This window comes from Leptinotarsa decemlineata, unplaced genomic scaffold (genome assembly GCF_025532065.1).
Source record: "Leptinotarsa decemlineata unplaced genomic scaffold, Ldec_3_MD MMD2_tig00026294_RagTag_RagTag, whole genome shotgun sequence".
Classification (NCBI taxonomy): domain Eukaryota; kingdom Metazoa; phylum Arthropoda; class Insecta; order Coleoptera; family Chrysomelidae; genus Leptinotarsa; species Leptinotarsa decemlineata.
The window spans coordinates 2768931-2790358 of record NW_027412674.1 but is presented as its reverse complement, the minus strand read 5'-3'; the positions used below and the strand labels follow the sequence as shown (position 1 = coordinate 2790358).

The window sequence follows — 21428 nt, the reverse complement described above, 5'->3', positions numbered from 1 at the left end:
GTGTCAAAAACGGTAAGGGTTATTCTCTAGTTCAGTTTTGTCCAAAACTGGGAAAATAACCTCAAGTTTAGGAGTCTTGTTCATTAAATTAATATTAGTGGATTGACTCTTCTGTTGAAAGAATCTCCATAAGTGGGGATATCATCGTCTTTTTCTACTCAGGCATGTGCCTGAGTAGTTAGTAGTTAGGCATGTGCCTGACAAACTGGGAATCAGTTGTCATATCATGACATAATTGATGGCATCTATTTCAAAATTCATTTTCGATTTTTTGGTGCTTCATAAGTGTATTTCTGTGTTTTCGTAAAGTTAGCCACTGCCAGTACTCGTCCACTATAAATTTAGCTGAAAAAAAAAAGATCATTAGGAAAACTCAAAACTATTTTCAAAATTTTTCGCTGTAACTGCCATCTAACAAAATCCTATATGAATGTTTGTTGTTAATAATATGAGAGAAGCAAAAAATGCATAAATTCGGGATGTGGAAACACTTTCAACACCTTTCAAAAATAATATTTTTTTTTCATTATTTTTCTTGGTCGAACGGTAGCCGGTCGGTTCGACGTGGGTGCTTTGTTCACTCACTCAAATCGACTGCCGTGTTGGCCGCTGGTTCAAGCCCCAGACTGACCGATGTCATCGGACAGCAAGCCATGACGGTTAAACCTCTGAAGAAGGCTAGCCACTCGCGCCAGCGAAACGTCAGGAAGAAATTCCAAAAATCCACGGCTTTCAAACTCGAAAAACAGTGACACTGAATAATGAGGATGCTGACAAATAACAATATTCATGAATGTATCTTTTGTTTCTGACATTTAGATTCACGCAGGGCTTCTGTCAAGTTGACAGGTCATTATTTCTAATGAAATGTAAAATACTACCTGTGATACGTCCCAAAAACAACACATCAGAACATATATTTTCTTCTTTAATCAATAACGTATCGAATGTTCAATCTTCAGGATATTCTCACCTCCTCTGCAAATGGTCTACAAGCGTGCCAAGGATTTTGAAAGCGGTCGACCGCTTCCGGAAGATGATCCCGTTCCTGGCAACCGGATGAACTTCTCAAAAAGTGAACTGGCTCGATTGAGTTCGAAGAAGTTAGTACCGAACGTCACCGAACGAGCACATGAGTATGAAACGAGAGCTGTTACTGAACCTAAAAGGGATACTAGTTTGACATCTACTACTTCGTCTAGCTCAGTATTGAAGAGGATACAGAGAGATAGTAGATCTTTGGATAGTTCGGGTGAGATATTCGTTTAGTTTATTATTTTATATGAATATGTCATTGGTATTTGTACATATGTATATATGAATCCTTTATAATCACAACTGTACAGTTTTTACTCAATTTCAATTGTTAGAGGGTCTTTCAATTTCTCTAAATAACAATAAACATCAATATACAAAGCTACGTACATGAAGGTTTGGATAATTTTTAAATTTTATCTTTCATAGAATATAATTCTGCGTTAATTGAATTATTTTTGGTCAGTTATTCATCAGCTTCGTTTTCAGATGAATTTTTTGATACACAACAGCTATTTCAAATTGTACATTCCTTTTATTGAAAACTATCCACCATTAGTTTTGCTGTTAATTTACAAAATGATTATATTTTCATGCTTAATCAGTTATGATAGAAAAACTTCAGTTATCTACTATCATAAAATTACTTTCTATGCCATTTATGGACTACTTGATTGGAATGCTGATAGATATCATGTAGATTAATGGAATGCAATTTTTAATTGCATTTGTTGATTTCTCTTTCAACAGTAAATTGAGAATCTTCATTGTAACTAATACAAGCCATCTATGATACTTTTCCCAAAAAATATTTCAAAGCAAAATTGAAAATAAATCGTTGATGCAGATTACAACGTGAGAAAATTGATAATGTATTATTAATGTGTATTGTAAATTTGTTAACACTCCTCCTTTTAAGTACTTTTGTGGCATTTATATTCGGATGTTTCAGAAATGTTATCCGTTTTAATGTCTTGTGTTTTTGTAGCTCCATATCTCAATAAATATTTATTCATTTGTGTCGTGGTATATAGGTAGGTAGGTCTAAAGTGAGTGGGTCTATTCGACCCTCCACCGCAACCCACAAGGGTTTATTGTGGCTCACACCTATTTACAATCAGCCAAATAAACCCAGCTTCTTAACGAAGCCAATTAGTTTGTATGGTGAGTGGTCTTTCAGGTCAGATGGTGAGAGTACGGATCTGCCGAACTCAAAGAACCTGATTCGGTCCCCAGCGGGGCAGGCACAAAGTATATGCTCTGCAGTTTCATCATTTTCCAGACAGAGTCGACACACACTGTCTTCTGACAGTCCAAGTCTCTGCATTTGATGATTCAAATGACAGTGACCTGTAAGAAGGCCTGTTAGACATCGTAGTTCATCCCTACTGTAGTCCAACAACTGTTTGGAATCCAGCTTCGAAGGGTGAATAAACGCCTTGGAGTGAGCCAATCCTGGAAGATTCTTCCAGAAGTCCACAAATCTTCTTGCCATCCAGATGTTCAGTGTTTGTTTGGCAAAGCCTTAAAGCGATGCCAATGACAGGTTCTGGTCCAATGAAGCCACTTGCAGCACCGTCTTTTGCAAGAGAGTCAACAGCTTCATTGCCTTCCAGGCTAGTATGGCCAGGAATCCAGACCAGGGACAATCTGCCAAAAACGACTCGAGGAGAGTCGTTTTTGGCAGTTTGCTACCAATTTAGACATTGCTCGGTAGGACCCAAGAGCTTCCAACGCCGCTTGACTGTCCGAGAATATTTTCATTGACTTGTGAGTGAGGTTGGATTTACCCAATCTCTCCGCACACAATTCAATAGCGTAAATTTCCGCTTGAAATACAGTCGCATAAGTTCCTAGGCAGGTAGATAACTCTGTCTTGGGTCTGCGACTGAAAACACCTGCACCAGAACCGGAAGGTGTTTTTGAGATTTTAACCTCGAAGATGATCCCCGAAGTGGTCGATCCACAGTTATTCAGAACGAGCATTTGGGGACCTTGCTGGAGACTGACCAATCACAAACGGCGCTTGAGATGATAGTTTAATTCGCCCTGTCGTTTGCGACTGTTAGTCCAGTCGATCGTGGCAAGCCACTTGACGAGTCAACAGATATCACTGATACTGAACAATTACTTATTTTTTTTTCGGAGGGTCTCTGAAGATTTCTCGACGAACGAAGAAGTGCTGAGTATGGTTTCCTTTAAAGGGAATAATAAGTGACCTTGATATATTCACGGAATTCAAAGCATATATTAGCCAGATTAAGCTATCTTTGTATAAACTTGTATCAATGACAACTGATGGTGCTCCTGCAATGACAGATATTCACAATGGTTCTATTGCTCTTTGTCACAAAAACGAGGATTTTCCAGACTTCATTAGCTGCCACTGCATAATTTATTAACAAGTACTGGATGGTAAGAGACCAAATACAAAACATGTGATATATATTTCTTTCAAGATTGTAAATTCCATAAAGGGAAAATATCTCCAAAGGCAGCTCTTTAAACAGCAATTAGATGAGAAGGAACCAGATTGAGCATTGCACACCGACATAGGGTGGTTGAATCGAAGTAAGTTTTTGCAAATATTTCGAGATCTTTTGGAAGAAATAATAAAATTTCTTGAAGAGGGGGTGATGGTTATCAACAATTGCATGATTTGGGCTGTCAGTGTGATTCGGCATTTTTAACAGATTTTTGTGGAAAACTGAGCAAATTAAATCTGGAACTACAAGGCAATAATAAAACAGTAACAGAAATGATGAGTTCTATTGCAGCAAACAACAACGTCTATGTTAGTTGACGTGGAAAAGAAAGAATGTCGATAATTTATGAATATCAAGGATCATATGGAAAAGCATACTACCTACAGTTTCGTTTCTGACAAGTACACGGCTGAAAGTAAGGCAGTGGTGTCAGACTTGGAAGTTCACTTTTGTGATTTCAAAAAAATTGAGAAGTTGGTGGAATTCATCAGTTATCTGTTTAATTATTCCATTGATCATAGTGATATCTATGAAATGGTTACAAAATTTGCAGATAGATTTCAAAAGGACCACATGATAATTCAAAACAAAATTATCACACTGCGCTGCGATATATTCCTAAAAGCAAGGTAATCCCCAGGTCTACATTTCTAGGCATTGCTTTCCAGAGAGAAATATCCAAATTTGAAGAAATGTGTTGAACAACTGAATTCGTGCTGGATTCTTTAAGGTTGGCAATTTCCAACTACAACCTGATTTTGCTAATCCAACGGACGATGATCAGACACAATGCTTACACTAATATAAATAATTATTTTTTAAGAATAATATTCAGTTTTGCCTCTTAATAAAATACATACATTCAGTACATAATTATGTACTGAACGATGCTGTTTCGTTTAAAATTCAAATAAGTATGTACTTGGTAGTTTACAAAGGGTTTCGTTAGTAAACAGTATATTTTGGATCTAATCAAGTCGGCCACTCCTGATGCATAGAGTTCAAAATTCTCTATTAATCATTGTATATACCACGACACAGTTGAATAAATATTAATTGAGATACGGAGCTACAAAAACATATGACAATAAAATGAATAAAACTTTTAAAACAACCTAATATGATTTTCACCAATGAAAATGAAATAGTTATAAAACACATTCGGGTTTTATAATTGAGTTTAGAAATTTCCCCCAATGATTAGATGAAAAAACTTATATAAGATTAAATATATACTCATAGATAATCATTTCTCAGCATTTCATTAATAAATCTAATGTTGAGTATTTTTCTACACACGAGAACTAGAGTTGCTTTTATTGCTGCAAATTAGATTCAGTCATCTTCTAATAATGCTTGATTAATTAGCGATATGTTCATCGAGAGGAAGTTCCCTTGTTCAGTTCTGTTTAAATTAGATTAATTTTACACCAGTGGTTACAATTCTGCTTATGAGAATTTACTTACTCTCGAAAGCAATTTAAAAATGTTTTCGTAATGAAGACTCAATTCATAGTGGGCTTATAGTAAATTTCATGTAGCAGATACAACGTTCAAAATAACGCCTACACATGAAAACAAAAGTGATTGTAGCAAGGTACACGAGTATATTGGTGTAACTTCAAATGAAATTCTTGGATGTTCTCCAATAAACTAAATTTCACTAGGTAATATTACGAAATATTACTTCACCTTGATATAAAAATATATTTTGTAAATAGTTTATAGCAAACTTGGTATAATTTGGAATTACTCACACTGAATACCTGGATAAATGTCTATTTTATCGAATCTGGCCTTAATGTTTAAACATTTAATGTTACAGAAACTCAAACATGATTAGTGGCTGCATATTTTGATGTTTTTTTTATTGAAGATCAATTGGAAGATGTGTTTATATATATATAGTTTTGAATGAATAGATTTAACAATAACATATATTTTCACGTAAAAACGAACAAGCGTTATGAAACTTTTTTGAATCATGACATTTTTTACTACAGTTCTCAATTAACCATAATGTTGCATTTATTACTTAATTTTTTAGACATAAGTTTGAATGTTCATTCAATCGCTTTTTTTCGTTCTTCTGTTGTTGATAGTAAGTCATTCTTATCGTAACTGCTCATTTGTGTTGATTTCATCAAAATTCAAACACATTATGAGTAATCCAATTCTATAGTATACTATATTCGATTCCAATGCAAGCTCATAATAAACACAGATGAACACATAATAAAATAACTGCATATCAGTAACAAGATGTACAATTAATAATAATAATGAATAATAATTGGTGTGGAGATAATGTTCTTATTGAAAATAGATTTGGACAGTTGATAACTAGTTAACATTATTATGTTCTTATAAAAAGAACTCTCATTTAAAAATTTCTTCAATAGTTTCTTGAAATTGTGGAGTGATGTACAGCTGCCAAATTGAGTCATGGCCGATGAGAAACCCTTCCCTCAAGATGTGGCGTAGATGTATAGAAAACTGTTATTAGTCTGTTAGATTATTCGAACCCTAAACGTGAAATTGCAAACAAAAGTTTCTATTCTTTTTTTTCTAATACTTTCTTTGTTATACACTGACCCAAACTTTACGCAGATACGATTTCCCCCACCGGCCATGGCAGTCCTGTAGCTGTAGCTTCCTTTAACTCAGTTGTCGGTTTGTTGAAGTATTGGCTCTAATTAAGTCATGCCTAACTGTTGCATTCACCTGTGTTGAATTGAAAGGTATAAATGTTTAGTCTGGTGTAGAATAATCCAAAACAAGCATTGGTCTCTATCCTCTGAAGACGCCATTTTGGTTGGCGAAACACGTGCAGTTCTAGTATTTGGGAACAGTGCTTGTTTTGTGTCTTGTTGAACTACCGAGATGAGGAGGTGAGTTTTTGTTATTTTGTAGTTCAGGTCTAACAGTGTTAGTCCTTGTTACTATTTTTCAGGTTTGAACAAAACGTAAAATAGTGACACTGATAACATAACCTCGACCTTAACCATTTTGTCAACAGTGTTAGTGGTAATATAAATTTGCCTACTACACAATATACAAATTCAAATTAATTTACATATAAAAACGTTTTGGATCATTGTAACCCTGCACGCTCTCCAAATTATTTTCACAAAACTGAAGTATGTTTCTATTTTTATGAAGCTTGCCTTGGAGTTGACTATAATATATCTCATGACATGTTTCGAATGTAATACAAACATTAAATTATAATTTGGTAATGATGACTCACTAGCACATAATATTTTTAACATTAAATAGGAAGCAATGTCAGCAGCGTGAGCGTCAATGAAATCTTATCAGGCAGTAGGGGTCTTTCAGGAAACGTAACCGTTTCCAGTGGAAGCAAATACCTACACTGCCCTCTACCCGCAGAATGGCAGACGGGTGGACGTCCCACAGGTTAGAGAGAATGTAACTTGAAAGGGTGTTAGCTGTATTGGAGTGAGCAAGGAAACATCTTTTGTTACATTTCTAAACCCAGTTTCATTGCTCAATGGATGATCGATCAAGCTTCTTGGTTCAGAAGAAAAACTGTCAATTAAACTACTGTAAATAGCATTTACTGTTAATGAAAAGTTTTTGACATCACTAACTCTACTGATTAACTCTGTATCAATGTATCATAAACACATACATTTTGTAAACTTATAGTTAACTGCAGCGTTGAAGAAGATACTTCTAGTTGTTGGTAAAAGACTTGAGTAGTCATCAAAAATGAACAAGATTGTTTATCACTGGTCTGCCAAAATTCAAGCTTCAGGGATCTGTTATATCATAATGAGGGTCATGAAAAAAGCTTTGAAATTGAAGTAAAAGCATAATTTTCCAAGAAATGTCTGTCCCAAATGGCAATTCATCAAAATCAATTAATTTCTGTTCTGTTGTACCGGCAAATTGAATTAGCTTCCAACTAGAAGATGTCCGTATCCATTAATATCGTTTCATATTCCAAAATGTGTAGTTGACATAAGATAGTGTGCTATAAAAGTTGAATTTTTGTTGATTAGACCTACCAACAGATTTTTTTATAGAACCGAGGCAGAATAATATTGAATTTCCATCACATTGCTATTGGTTACCAGGTAATAATTAGGACAACCATAGCCGAATAGCCCATTCCTGATATAATAATTCTGACAGCAAATGATTCACTCCGGCATGTTGCCATATAAAAATATAATTCTTAATTTCATCAACTTGACTCAGTCTGCCATATCCATGGCAAATTTTGTAGGTCATGTAAGTTTTCAAGGACTAGATGATATCTTTTGGGAAAGAAAGTTTTTGGCTTTCTACTACTCCATCTGATACAAAAAAAATGGATGAAAGAATCTTCCAAAGAAAGGAAGGATTAATCAATTATTTTCAAATTGATTAATGCTTCCTTTCTTTGGAAGATTCTCTCATCCATTTTTTTTGTATCAGATGGAGTAGTAGAAAGCCAAAAACTTTCTTTCCCAAAAAATTAATCACTCCTAAAAATATAACCCTTTCAAATCAAATAGATGATATCGTTTAGCTGAACAACAGTAATACTATTCCTTGTAGAAAATAATTTTGATAATACCACTCAGAGAAATTCAAAGACTTGACATAATATTTAAAGAAATAGATTGTAGCTTCTCTGGTGGAGTAGTTTATGAAACCCGATTAGATGTTCATCTTAAAAAATTATTTTGAAGGAGGTTGGATGACTGTTGGTAAGTATTGATGAACTTAAAAGCTTTTTTCAACTTAGACCCATTGCACATGAAAAAACAATTCAAGGCACTGCAAAATGAATGTTGAATTGCAGCATGCCTCAATATGAATGGAACGCTCTGGAATCTGCTGTGAATTTTCTCAAAATTGGTATCAAATCCAATTAGTTTCATCCTGTTCATAAACTTGTGAATTTTGTTTGAACCGTGACAAGCAATAGCCCGATAATAGATATGGATTAAACGATAATCAATATTGTTTTCAGATTTTGATCTAACAAATAGTAAGCGTAAAAAGATCCTATATTCATATACTTTTACTAACAATTTTGAATATTTTCTGCATTTCGATTTCTTTGCAAGTAATTTTACGAATATTTTCATAAAATGATGTTCTAAACTCTTATAGGTATTCATAGTCGATATCAGAAAGATTTGACTTTAGTGGGAATAGTGATGTTAATTACTTTCTATAGACCAATATTCTTTAGGGTGATTGAACCATTTTTTGGCTTCTTGAATCTCAAATCCTTGCTGATATCTTGAGAATCATATAGTAGAGATTAATTAAAAATTATTAAGAACTCATTTTGTTCATATCAATTCAATATGATAAATTTGAATTTACAGATATTCCGTACTGTGATTCAAGCTGGGTTTAGAAATTTCGCCTTCTATTTAGTTTGTCTTCTTGTTTGTAATTGATGATGCCTGCTTTAAGGGCGTGACAATTAAATTCACCTTCTTGTTGTGTGGGTTTTAACATCGTTATTAATGGCATTTGAGATAATAAAACCATATAGGTAAATGATGTTGAAGAAGAAACAGTTATTAATCCAGTTGAGTTTATGAGATGATTAAGTATGTGGCTGAATAGAATCGATTTCTTTCATTCATTGTATTTGACGATTTTTGTTTTTGTCAGTGAATTAGAATGATAATAAATTTCAACTTCAATTAATCTTCTCAACATATGAACATACTTATAAAAGCTTTAACAGAAAATGACAGCTATGTAGGATTATTCATTCAGAAGATATTTAATTTCAAAATTATTAAACATTTTAATATAATTAATAAATTCTAAAGAAATTATATGAGGTTTTTTAAATTATATTGCATCTCTCAAATAAGAGTTCAGTATACCTCACTTAGGCAACATTTTTATATTGGAGGATATTATTTCAAAGATTGTTTCAATAATATAGGTTTATAGGTTAAGATAACAAAAGTATTGGTTTTAACTATCTTGTGCCGGTGGAAATTTGTAATACATATGATGTTCATTCCATTTGAGTATGGTATATCTGATAATGGTTATTTAAATCTATTCTTGAAATTACCAATATCTTGGGTTAGAAGTGAAACAAAAAACTGTTTCGATTCTATTTCTCATATAATAAGGCCTCGTTTGATTACCAGAAAGTCAGCATGTTTTAGGACTTCATAATCAGTGGGATGTTGGATGTAATTGTAAACTTTTTTTTATTTTATTGTATTTAATTATTTGTGTTCTTAACTTTTAATAATTGTGTGGGTGTTTGTTTTTAACTTGTTTTATAGTTGGATTTGGTTTTGACTGTTAATATATTATTTTCAATTAACCCATAATACTTTTTTTGTTTTTTAACAATTCCAGTATCATTGTAATATGCATGATAACTGTCTATTATTCTGATATCTCAGCAATGCTGTGGTATTTATTGAATGTTTATTATACATCTTATGGAATTAATGGTGGTCTTATAAAAGATGACAATACACTTTGTATTCAGGTATTTTCTAGAGAAATGCTAATCATTTATTTTCAATCATGGATGTCTAAAATTATCAAAATTTTATGTTTTGAAACAACGTTGGTTTCTTCATTCAGTTTTTTATTAGGTTGAATACATTCACCAACTATAGCCAAAATATTTTTTGCATATAAAGTAATAACAACTGTTTACTTCAAATTTCAATTCTCATGTCTAGTTAATCATGATCCTCACGTGCATGTATTTTAAAAAGTGTACTACATCATCTATCGCCATTATTCAAAACGAAATATTAAATGTATATTTCAAGATGGTGTAATATAATGGTTATTTTCTTTATGAAAAGTTGTCATTCGAAATGAAAAGAGGATTTACTGAGGAAATCAGTTTTTATTATGAAAAATCACCTTTTTCACTATAGGGTCTTGCATTGCTTCTTTCAATCTGTCTGTGTATTACTTTAATTTAGGTGAAACTATAACTATGGAATGAGTTGACCAAACGAACGAAGCTCCCTTTTGCTTTGACCATATTTGCTCATATATATTGAAAATAAATTACATTCAGTTAAAGAAACACATTAATTATTAATGTTCTTGAATAATTATGAAGTATATTTTGATGTGAAACATATTTCATTTTACAAAAAGAGAAATTTCTACTATAAATAAAATCATAATTTTTTTTTATTATTGAAACATTTTATGCTTAATATTTATTTGAAATTCCAACTGAATTAAGTAATTAAACTCCTAGTATAGGTATGGAAAAGATCGTGTTATCAAAGAAAGTCAGGTCTTGGTTGATCGAAATTGTAAATATTTACAATGAAGAAAAATGTCTTGAGATATAATTAGCAACTTGTATTCCTTAAGATGAAATGCAGACGCAGGCTGTGACCAAATGTAGAAGATTGAAATAGCTACTGCTTGAACTTTTATATGTTGTTTGTTTTTCGTCTATAGACGTCATTTTTCTATCGATCTTAAAAAAGCTACATATTACTTAAGTTACTACTTGAAATATATATCGTAAGTTTCAATGTTGCTTATATAAATATCAGTTATCAAATTTTTAATTTCTTTGTTGAAAGAATGTTTGTTTAAAATATACTTATTTCTAATGCTGTTAGATTGTAACCAAAACTTATTGACTGAGCCTCCAATTAGCAAAAAGAGATTACAGCTCAATGATGTTTTACTTAATAATTCGTTGTGTTAGGTTTTATTGTAGAAATTGCTATCTTCAATTGCTGAAATAACCCGAAGTTATGAAGGATTGATAACACCAAATACTGTACTTATGATGCACTGTTTGGAACCTTTGGTTTAGTAATGAATATTACTGGAGTTTTTTTCCCAACACCAAATCGTTATTTTTAACAGATTAAGATTAAAACTTAATCTTAATCTTCCTCTCTGAAGATGATCACTTGGTGATCGAAACACGTGTCAAGGTGTTAAGGTGGGTTTTGCACATGGGTAAAAATTTCACCCATCAGGCCACGATGCGCAGAGATACTATTAAAATTCCAGTAATGAATCTGATTAACACTTTTTCAAAATTGCTTATTTCTACTAAATTGTTAGCAAAAAAATGTCTCTGTTGCATATACCGATTCGACGCATTTCAATAATTGATACATAGTAGCGCGCCAATACAGTCACTATATTGTCAGAACGTAAGAACGGTTGCCTAGATATGAACACTCATTAGAAATTATATCAGTTGTTTACGGTGGTCGTTTGTGAAAAATTATGTTTTAGATTGAAATAGTTTGTAGGTTTCGTTTTCAATTTTTGTCGGATATAAAAATTTTACCCTGGACTTTCATTATTCTTCATCTCAACCAGTGTGATAAGACTGTATTGTTGTTACTTCGCCAGCTTGAACCAAAACTTTTTTTCGATCAAATAGGCTGAAACTGCAGTGTTTTGTTAATGGATTTTATACCATAATTATGTTCTTTTTGAATAAAAATGCAATATATTGAAAATAATGTAATGAAACATATTACATGTTTCCATCTAGACAACTCAAGTAATAGTGATTTAAGATAACAAAATAACTATCTGCCTTCAGGTACAAAACCCTTCTTGTTCTTAAAACTCGGGTATTTGGCAAGGGCAGTGACGATCGAGTTCTTAGAATTTATTAGTCGGGTGCGACTAGACAACACGATAGTCCCATGAATATAGGCACATTTGACGTAACATGCAGCCAACGTGTTTAAATTCACAATACCTAAATGTAAAAGATGTCAGTATCATTTTGGCATACTGACCGAATTTATGTTTAAGACACTACACTAGTAGGTACCTACCAAGAGAAATTAAAATGAGGCAGAATAAAAAACTTTCTGTTTCATATTATATTTATCAGTAATAATCAAAGTAACTTAGTAGCCAGTTACACGCAACTATTCCATCAATAAGCTCTTTGCTAGAGTCTTCAATGATTTTCAATTTTATCAACTTGGCAAGTTTGGGTCACGAAAATTTTACACAAATCAGATATTTGAGAGGAACATCTACAAAAATTTTCTGCGCACTTAATATGGATAGTTGGTTTACTTGAATAAGGTAAATTCACAGATTCTATAGCCCATATACTCAGACGTTGGATGATATTTTTTAGTTGACAAAATGATATAGATAACAGAGACGTTTGAAAACTAGACTGAATATTGATGGAAACAATGGTAGGCCCTCTAGTGGATTAATTTGTCAAACTTTATTAGACGGCAACCTTGATTTTATTGTTTCATTTTGTCAAAGTAACCTGGAAAAATATTGATTGGCAAGAGACCAAAGTTACTGATTCGAATAACTTATTATTTTTCAAAATATAATGTTACTAATGTGAGAACTAACTGATTGAAATTTCAGTGATGAAACTGTGACCAATCAATCGAAATGTCATATCAGTCTTCAATACATGAATCTTGTAATGTTTGCAGACACATCAGGGAATGAGGCGACTAAGGTGCGCGCCCGTTCAAACTCGGCAGAGTCGTGGGTTGCAGCTTTGGGAAGCGAGCGTAATCGAGAAGGAAGCAAAAGAATCAGCAGGCAAGATGCATCAGCCACTTCCGATAGAAACAAGGCGAAAGGTAGGAACAGACTGAAGTCAAACTTATTATTTTTTTTAAGTAGTAATCATAAACTATGAATGGGAATAAACGTTTTTTATTTCAGTTCTCAAATCCATAATTTTTATAGATAAATAATCTTATTCATCTCAAAAGATCATACACAATGTATAGATATTAATGCACAGTACTTATCGGACTAGTCCGATAATAAAATTAATTGATAGTTTTTTTTTATTATAAACGAAATCGGAAATGAGGTAGATAGATACATTACAGGAAATCATTGAATATGCGCTCTCACATTCAAAGCTTTGCACTATATTTTTGGTTACCAATTTTATTTAAATATTTTATGTAATATTTCATGAATTTCATTGATTTTGTTTAGGCATGAATCTTCATTATCTTTAATGATTATTATTGAATGAATATATAAAGGATGAGCATTATTCATTATTCTTATAATTTTTTATGACATCAAAATTCTTGGTCGAAGTAGCTTAATGATTCCTAGGAAATTAAAGGTGTTGAGTCTATTTGGTCAGTCTAAAATATCATAGTATTTTCAGAACTTCAAATGATATTGTATCTCTGAGATGTTTTATAATATATGCAACTGTACTGAGGTTTGGGTACACAAACTGTATGTGGTCCTACCGTGTAAGTTTTCTGACCAATGTTACACCTAGAAGTTCAAACATTCTTCATTTTCTATTGTTTTTATGTTGACAGCTATAGATCGTAATTCAACTTGATAATTTTTGAAAAAAATCTAAGTGTTTGGAAATGTTCACAGTAAGAGCATCATCGTTGCAAAAAATTTCCAACTTTTTGAATGCATTTTTACATTTGTGACTAGTTATTCAACTGAACTATTGACACAATATTTGTATCATCCTCGTAGAGAATGAGTTGGCCTAAGATGGTAAAGAAAAGAGAGGTCCAAGAATGACCATGGCAATATCAACAGCAATATTTAAATAGATTTTGCAGATCCAATGACAGTTTGTTTGCTATTTTCTGAGTATGATTTTGCCCAACAAATGATTGGAGTTAGGGAAAATTTGGTTTGGAATTTTTTCAAAGTTTATGCCGATAGTTGATGCTGGATCTTGAAGGATTCTATGAAAAATATTGATATTACTTGCTTTATTTGCAGGATATGTATTGGGTTCTCCAAAGTCATCCAAAACATTTATAGAGGGATTCTTTTTTACAAATTTGGTTTTCATTTATAAGTTTCCAACTCTCTTTCGTGATGTTACCAGGTTCAATTATACGCTCATTGGGTTTTTTTTTGAAAGTGTTGAACCATATGTGTTGACACTTTTTGAATGACCTGTGATTTTCAAAATATTTTGGATGATTGTTTTTTTTATTCCCTCTAGCATAATTTCTCATGCAATGCTTCAGTTTTTTAAAATATAATTAAATTTTTTTTATTGGAAAGAAGCAGTTGTAAAAATATTGACAATAATCATAAAACGAAGAAAAGTTTTCAACAAAAGTATCGGACCTGTGCATTTCTCTTCATGATTTACGATAAAATGCGCTCTGGCAACATTCTGTGTTGGATTTACTGTGAATTCTTTTATAATTGTATTCCACGGTATTTGACTCATGATACATTACATAAAAAACATGCTTTGACAAGTGGAGTTACAGCTTGTGATTCTCTTCGGCAAATTTTACATACAAAATGAAGGAAATAAATTTGTGGAATCGAAAGTGCCTGTACCTAATAATTATTACAATGGAAGAATCAAATGAATATCACTGATTAGTTAATAGGGAGGACTTCAAAGGTCATGTTTATTATTTTTAATTTGTTTTTCAAGAGACTATTCTAATATATCAAATGGCATTAATAATTCACAAAACTACAGCAGGTATGCTGATGAAATTTCAATTTTTAAAATCCCAGCCAAAAATTACTTTTTTAACACTTATTTGGTTGAACAGAGAACGAATCTTGTTCTCTGGTCTTTATCAAAACTTTTTCTTTGCTACGAACTGCTTCGGAAAGCCTCGAGTAAATTCGAAATTTGGAGATTGAGTTATTTGTCAATCCCACAGATGGCGTTTTCATAACGAGAGATATCATTGTCTTTTCTTATATATTCATTCCCTTCAAGGACAGTTGAATCCATTCATGGTTTAGCTTAGCACAAATTTGTGTAATGAATATATTGAAAATAAAATAAAAAACAATGAGGATAGTTTAGAAACCTAGGTCATCATTCAGTTTGCAATATTCCATTTCATATATCGAAAATGTTTTGTGAACCACCATACTTTGTATTTCAATTCAGTAAACTTATAAGCTATTTCCATGAGCAAAAGTGGCTGATGTGGAATTTTATATGATAGTAATTTTTCAATATCATATGACTGAGAGTCACTTTTGACAAATAATCTGTTTTTTTTTATTTCGTACAAAAATATTTCTTGATTGAATATCATGAAATTTTTATTGAATTCATCTATGTTGCTTGGCTGCACAAAAAAAAACTCGGTCAAGATATTAACAATTTTTCTAATTTGACATGGAATGTTTATCGTTTAACAATAGAGCTACATCAGTCAAAACTTCCTGTTTGCTTTTCTAACATTATCTATATTATTAAAGTTACTTTTCACTACATTAGTGCGATTTGTTTGTAAATATTTCACCGGCTAATATTTTAACAATAAAAATAATGAAAGACATCTTGACAAATGTTAATTTACACTATGCATGAACCACTGCAAACGTTTCATGTACAAAACAAATATTTACGCAGAAAATATTTAATTCAGTCATCTAAATTCTAACAGTATTGAAAATTATGTTGTTTCCCTTTTTTCTTGCTAGAAACTGAAAACGCCATGGACATCACATCACTCGCATCGCCCTCACATCAACCCCTATATGCCGATTCTCCACCTCTGATCCCAGAACCAGTTGAGCACATTCACCTCACTCCCTCTGTTTCTATCACACCCGTACCCACTACCGTCAACAAGGCTGTCAGACCCTGCCAACTCGATTTATCGGGTCCAGTTAGGCCTATGAGGCACCTGAGACCTCCCAACGCGAATATCGAGTCACCTATTAGGAGGTCCTTATCACCGAATTGTGAGTGACAAAAGATAGATTGGGTTGAGGTTTGGAAGCTTGGGTAGATGTTTCACTTTTCTGGAATGTATAACCCTAATTTAACAATTAAATACTAAACACCATTATGTTCATATCAGGAGGTTGATCGTTTTATCTGATTCAGAACTCCCGTCATTCACGTATGTAGGAAAATTCATTGTTTCATGTTTCACGAGGGGAAAATCTATTACTTTATTGAAACTCAATGTCTTGAGAAGCTTCATGCGTACTGGTAGTTAATCTTACATTAGAAAACTTTTTGGTTTTTCTTATACACTTATTCTTAAAACAAACCAGTTAAATTGATTTTAATACAAACATTTATCATGGTCACTTAACAAATAATGTTTCATGTGAAACACTTCCAATACAGCAACCACATGGTATATATTTCCATTCTATCAGTTTTATGTAGATAAGGAAGAAGATGTGAACCTTCAGCTAATATTTTCCATTCCCTTATAACCACAAAAAAAATTCACCAACAACCTAACCATATTAAAAAATTTCAGCGCATGGCTTCTTAGCCCCATAACTAATGATTCTTTGCTGTGAAATTAATCATCTGTAACAATAATGCTTTTTTTTCAGTACTAATTCATTTTCAATCAATGGTTATTAGTTTTGGCATCTCAAAAATCTCACTGAGTATTAGTTTCGATACATTCTATTCAAAACAAAAAAAATTGTGTCACGTAAATGCAATTTTTTAATTGTGATATCTTCCTAAACAGATATTAGGTTATTTCGAAAGTTTTGCCCGTTTTTATGAGTCTACTTTAAACTGTAATATTTCAGTGAATTCTTATCCAATTTAACCGAAATATTCGACATTTGAATAAGTGTAGTTTCACCAACTTAACACAAGTCGATTAAATCCGTCAGCATAAAAATTGATGCTCGAGATTCGATGAAGTCGATGAAGGCTGATCCTGATTGGTGAAGGTTCTACCGGTGATAAAGTTATCGAAGTGCTTGAAAAGATGGTAGTCGGTTGACGACAGGTCCGAGGAGTATGGTGTCCTGAACGTATCCTGTTGTCGTAGAAGATCCACTTTTCATCACACGTGACGATTCCGATCCAAAAAGGATCGTTTTGGTTGCGCAAAAACAAAGAAAAACAGACCCAGAAACGTGACAATTTCTGTCAAATGTTCAAATCGGGTGGCACCCACTTTTAGAGCTTTTTGACCGTCCAATACGTTTTAAATCATCAAAAATCGCATGGCAGTTAACGCCCGGTTATTTTACCATCCCACGAACCGTTTGTAATGGGTCAGTTACCACCAGGTTCTCAAATCCCCTTCCTGGATTACTTTAGGTCGAACATATAGAGGCTCATCTTGGATGCTAAAATCTCCGAAACGAAATTTTACAGCAGTGCATTCATTAACACTATCATTGCCAAAGAATTGGTTAATTTTTTCGGGCTGTTTCGGCAGCTCTTTGGTTTATTTTGAATTCGTAGAAAAGAATTGGCCGAAAATCGCTTAACGACATCATATGATGAGCTGAAAATAGATAAAGGATCAAAATATGGAAAAAATGAACACCAAAATTCTCTATCGATCAGTATATACCACGACATAGGCAAAATAAATACTTATTGAGATATGGAGCTCCAAAAGTAACGATATTGAAACGGACAAAACTTTTGAAACAACTCAATAGATGTCAATTAGTAATATGAAAATGTTATTGAAGTAATGCAATATTTGTATTGCTATAAAAATAATAAGTAGTATATTTTCCATAAACTGACAATTATGTCAGACGGTGAATGGTTGGATAGGGTGAGTGGTTAGTCCAACTCATTGAACCAACTGCTATTGTAATGCACATGATGCGTTCTAGGAATCGCACGTTGAAAAGTAAGATCCCTAGCTCGCACTTTGACTTTCTAGAGTTGTCATTCATACGGGGATGACAGCTGATTAACGAAAACCTACTTCAAAAATACTCAGTGAGATAGCTATTCTTACAAATAACTGATTTAATGCTTTCAATTTTTCAGTGGAGGATAAACCAGTTGTAGTAAAAAGGAGGCCTAAAAATACTAACATCGGTAAGTATTTGTATGCACTTTTACTTTCTTGCACTTCACCACTTTAAAATTATATTCTGCTCATATTACTTCTGATATTGATCATCTAATAACCAATACATTTTCAAGTAATAATATAATATGTAATTAAATGTCAAGAGAGTTCCGAGTGTTTTACTACTGATTGCTCTACCATTTCTGAATGAGAATATCAATTTGTAGAAAATAGTAATCTATATTTGGGAAAAATTATACAGGATCGTTTTCTAAAAATTAGCATGATTAGATTTTTTGGTACACTTCATCAAATGAAAGATTAGCAAACCATTTAAGCTAGGCTCTCAATGATTCTCAATGATTCAATGATTGAACGTTAAAGATCGTTTATACCGACAGCCAGTTGCCACCTTCAGGAGTTTTCAGGCGATAAGTACGAGCTAAGGAGTAAAACACTTTTTATAGTGCAGCTCTTTCAAAATACATCCCTCAAATTGTTAGGCAGATAGCAAGGTAGGTCTAAAGTGACCAAGAAGTCTGTTGTATTCCCCACTGCAATCCAAAAGGCTTATATCTATTCAAACTCGATTGAATATATACAGCTCTTTTTACGAAGCTGAATAATTTATATGGTGAGCGATCTTTCAGATCATCTGGCAAGAGTATGACTCTGCCAAATGCTAAAAAACGTATCCAGTTTATGCCGAACCAGGCACAGAGTATGTGCTCTGCTACCAAGGCCTGAATTTTCTTGCGAGGAATGATTCACTCCAAGGTTGACAGACCATGGTATGTTTACATCAATATAGAAAGGACCTGTCGGCGGTGAGTCTGCAACTTCCTTTGTCATATACCTGTGGAATATCTTCTGGAATATACTTTATGGGAGCCATTATGGCACACTAAAGAGATTACAGGTAATTGGTCGAAACTGAGGTTGTTGAAAGTTTAAGATGAAAGACTCCCACCTTAATGCTCGCAGCAACCTATCCGAATGAGGGCATCTGTTATACCTAACAAGACATTAGATTCAGCCAAGCAGGACTTTTTCGTCTCTGGTTTTGTTGAATCAACTTTTGAGCATGTTTGCTGACCAACTGAGGGAAAGTTCGTTCCCTCATCCGATACAGATTTGATTCTGGTGCTCAAGAAGTTGGTGCACGGCAGATTCATAAGATATCCTGCTCTTGAGAGGACGTTAAGTCGCTTCCTAGCTGCACCACTTGGCCTCCTTGGTTTGCCAACAAGGTCAAGAGTTGAAGAACTGAAGCGCTCTCGCTCTTGATTCGATGTTACAAGAGGAGGACAGTTGTGGGTCTTTGGTCGACTTCCACGTCCTTCATGATACATACATGGTCATCACGATAGAGCACATGACAGTAACAAGCCTTTATACGACGCGAAGGTGCCCGATATCTCAAAGGTTCTATTAGTGGTACTGCGTGCATTTAGAGACATTCATACTTTTGGCAGCTAGATAAAGGCGGTCCTGAACGGCAGAGCTCCCATAATAGTTACAAGCCTTTATACGACGCGAAGGTGCCTGATATCTCGAAGCTTCTGTTAGTGGCACTAAGTGCACTTAGAGACATTTATTCTTTTGGCACGTGTACACATATCTTAGGATGAAGCATTCTTTAAGAAGACATTTATCGTCATGTGAGGCTCTAACGCCCTCTGCTGAAAAGCAGCTACTGATACAGAAAAGCATCCAGTGCACTGAATAAAGATATCAAATTGGATATAAAACTGGAATTAGATTGAGTAGTTTTCACGGCTATGTTATTTATCACAACTGTTGCTACTTTCCACAAAATTTTAACCTACTTAGGCGTATCTGAAGGCAGTAACACAAATATAACTATTTTACAGATTTTTAGAGTTATGATTAAGGTTGACTACACAAAATGAAACCATTTAGTTCTTCTGATATAAAGAAAAAAATTACAATAGTTTCTATTCAACCATAAAAATCTCTTAATAGATTATATTGGAATCCATTCGTTTACACTAATATGAAATTTATATGATTCCAATAAACTAATCTACTCTAGTTATTCATTTGCTTAAAAGTTTATTTTTTACTGGAGGAATTTGAAGTAATATTTGTATAACAGGTTACTTTTAATATTTGCAAAAAACACAAATCATCAAATTATCTTACTAAAAGAAAATTTCGAGTTCCATATTATGAAAATATCATCAACGAAGATTTATTTATTATTTTGAGGTCAGTTATAGTGATTCGATTATATCTAAATTATTTATTTTAGCTGACGATGAAAGAGCAATGCGACGGGAATCCTACCTTAAGGCTACCGAAGGAGGAAGGATGCATATTGACAGTGATTTCAGTGATGGAGGCGACACCTCACCACAAGCACTGAGAAGGTAAGAATATGCTGTATAATTTTATTTTATCTAAAATGAAAATCTGAGAAGGATAAAACAAAAAGTCATTGGGATAAAAACTACTTAATTCCTACTGAAATTCACTGAAAAAATCAGGTAATGGTACGAAATATTTGAACATGATGAATTCTAGATTCGAATGTAAAAAAAATTGTGTTTACTATTATTCATTTTAGGATGTTTAAAAACTTTTCATGAGAATTTTTTTATGATTGATTTTTTTTTGTTGAGATAAATTAGGGATGCTATGAGATTATTGACAATTTATTGAGAACTACATAATTTGAAACATATTTTTCAGTATATAATATTCAATTCATTTCATACCAGACTATTAAATTGGAAATTGGACAATAGAGTAGTTATTAAGAAGTATTATGTTTAAAACGGGAGCGGTGTTGAGTATCTGGTAACTGATGACATACATGTATTATTTTATGTTCCAGGAATATATTCAATTTATTGGCGCAAAATTCTGCTAGCATCATTAAAAAATTAAGGAAAATGAATAAATAGGTTGGATATTGATTTTAACCTGTACAAAAAATGTCATCAACGGAAGAAGAGTGAAATTAATTCTTTCAAAGTGCACGCAAACACACAAAACTCATAAATTTGCCGATAGATTTACCACTTCTAAGTTTAATTCACCATGTTTGGAGACTACACAAAGTATTCTTGAGATAATAATCAATGTTTTTCTGAAGTTTGATGTTCGAATTACGACATCTGGTTTAAATTTG

At 33.0% G+C, this 21428-nt stretch overlaps 1 protein-coding gene across 9 annotated transcripts in view; it reads left to right on the top strand.

The window, feature by feature from the left end:
• RhoGAP19D (Rho GTPase activating protein at 19D) overlaps positions 1–21428 on the top strand; it is a 521267-nt gene that overhangs the window by 404189 nt on the left and 95650 nt on the right. For 7 of the 9 annotated variants that reach the window (XM_074180175.1, XM_074180173.1, XM_074180178.1 and 4 more), the window contains 6 exons: positions 963–1252; positions 6801–6941; positions 12959–13111; positions 15948–16211; positions 18247–18297; positions 20547–20664. In XM_074180175.1, coding sequence (XP_074036276.1) covers positions 963–1252; positions 6801–6941; positions 12959–13111; positions 15948–16211; positions 18247–18297; positions 20547–20664 — 1017 coding nt within the window. The remainder of the gene's footprint in view (positions 1–962; positions 1253–6800; positions 6942–12958; positions 13112–15947; positions 16212–18246; positions 18298–20546; positions 20665–21428) is intronic. The other 2 variants (XM_074180174.1, XM_074180177.1) reach the window with 2 other exon arrangements.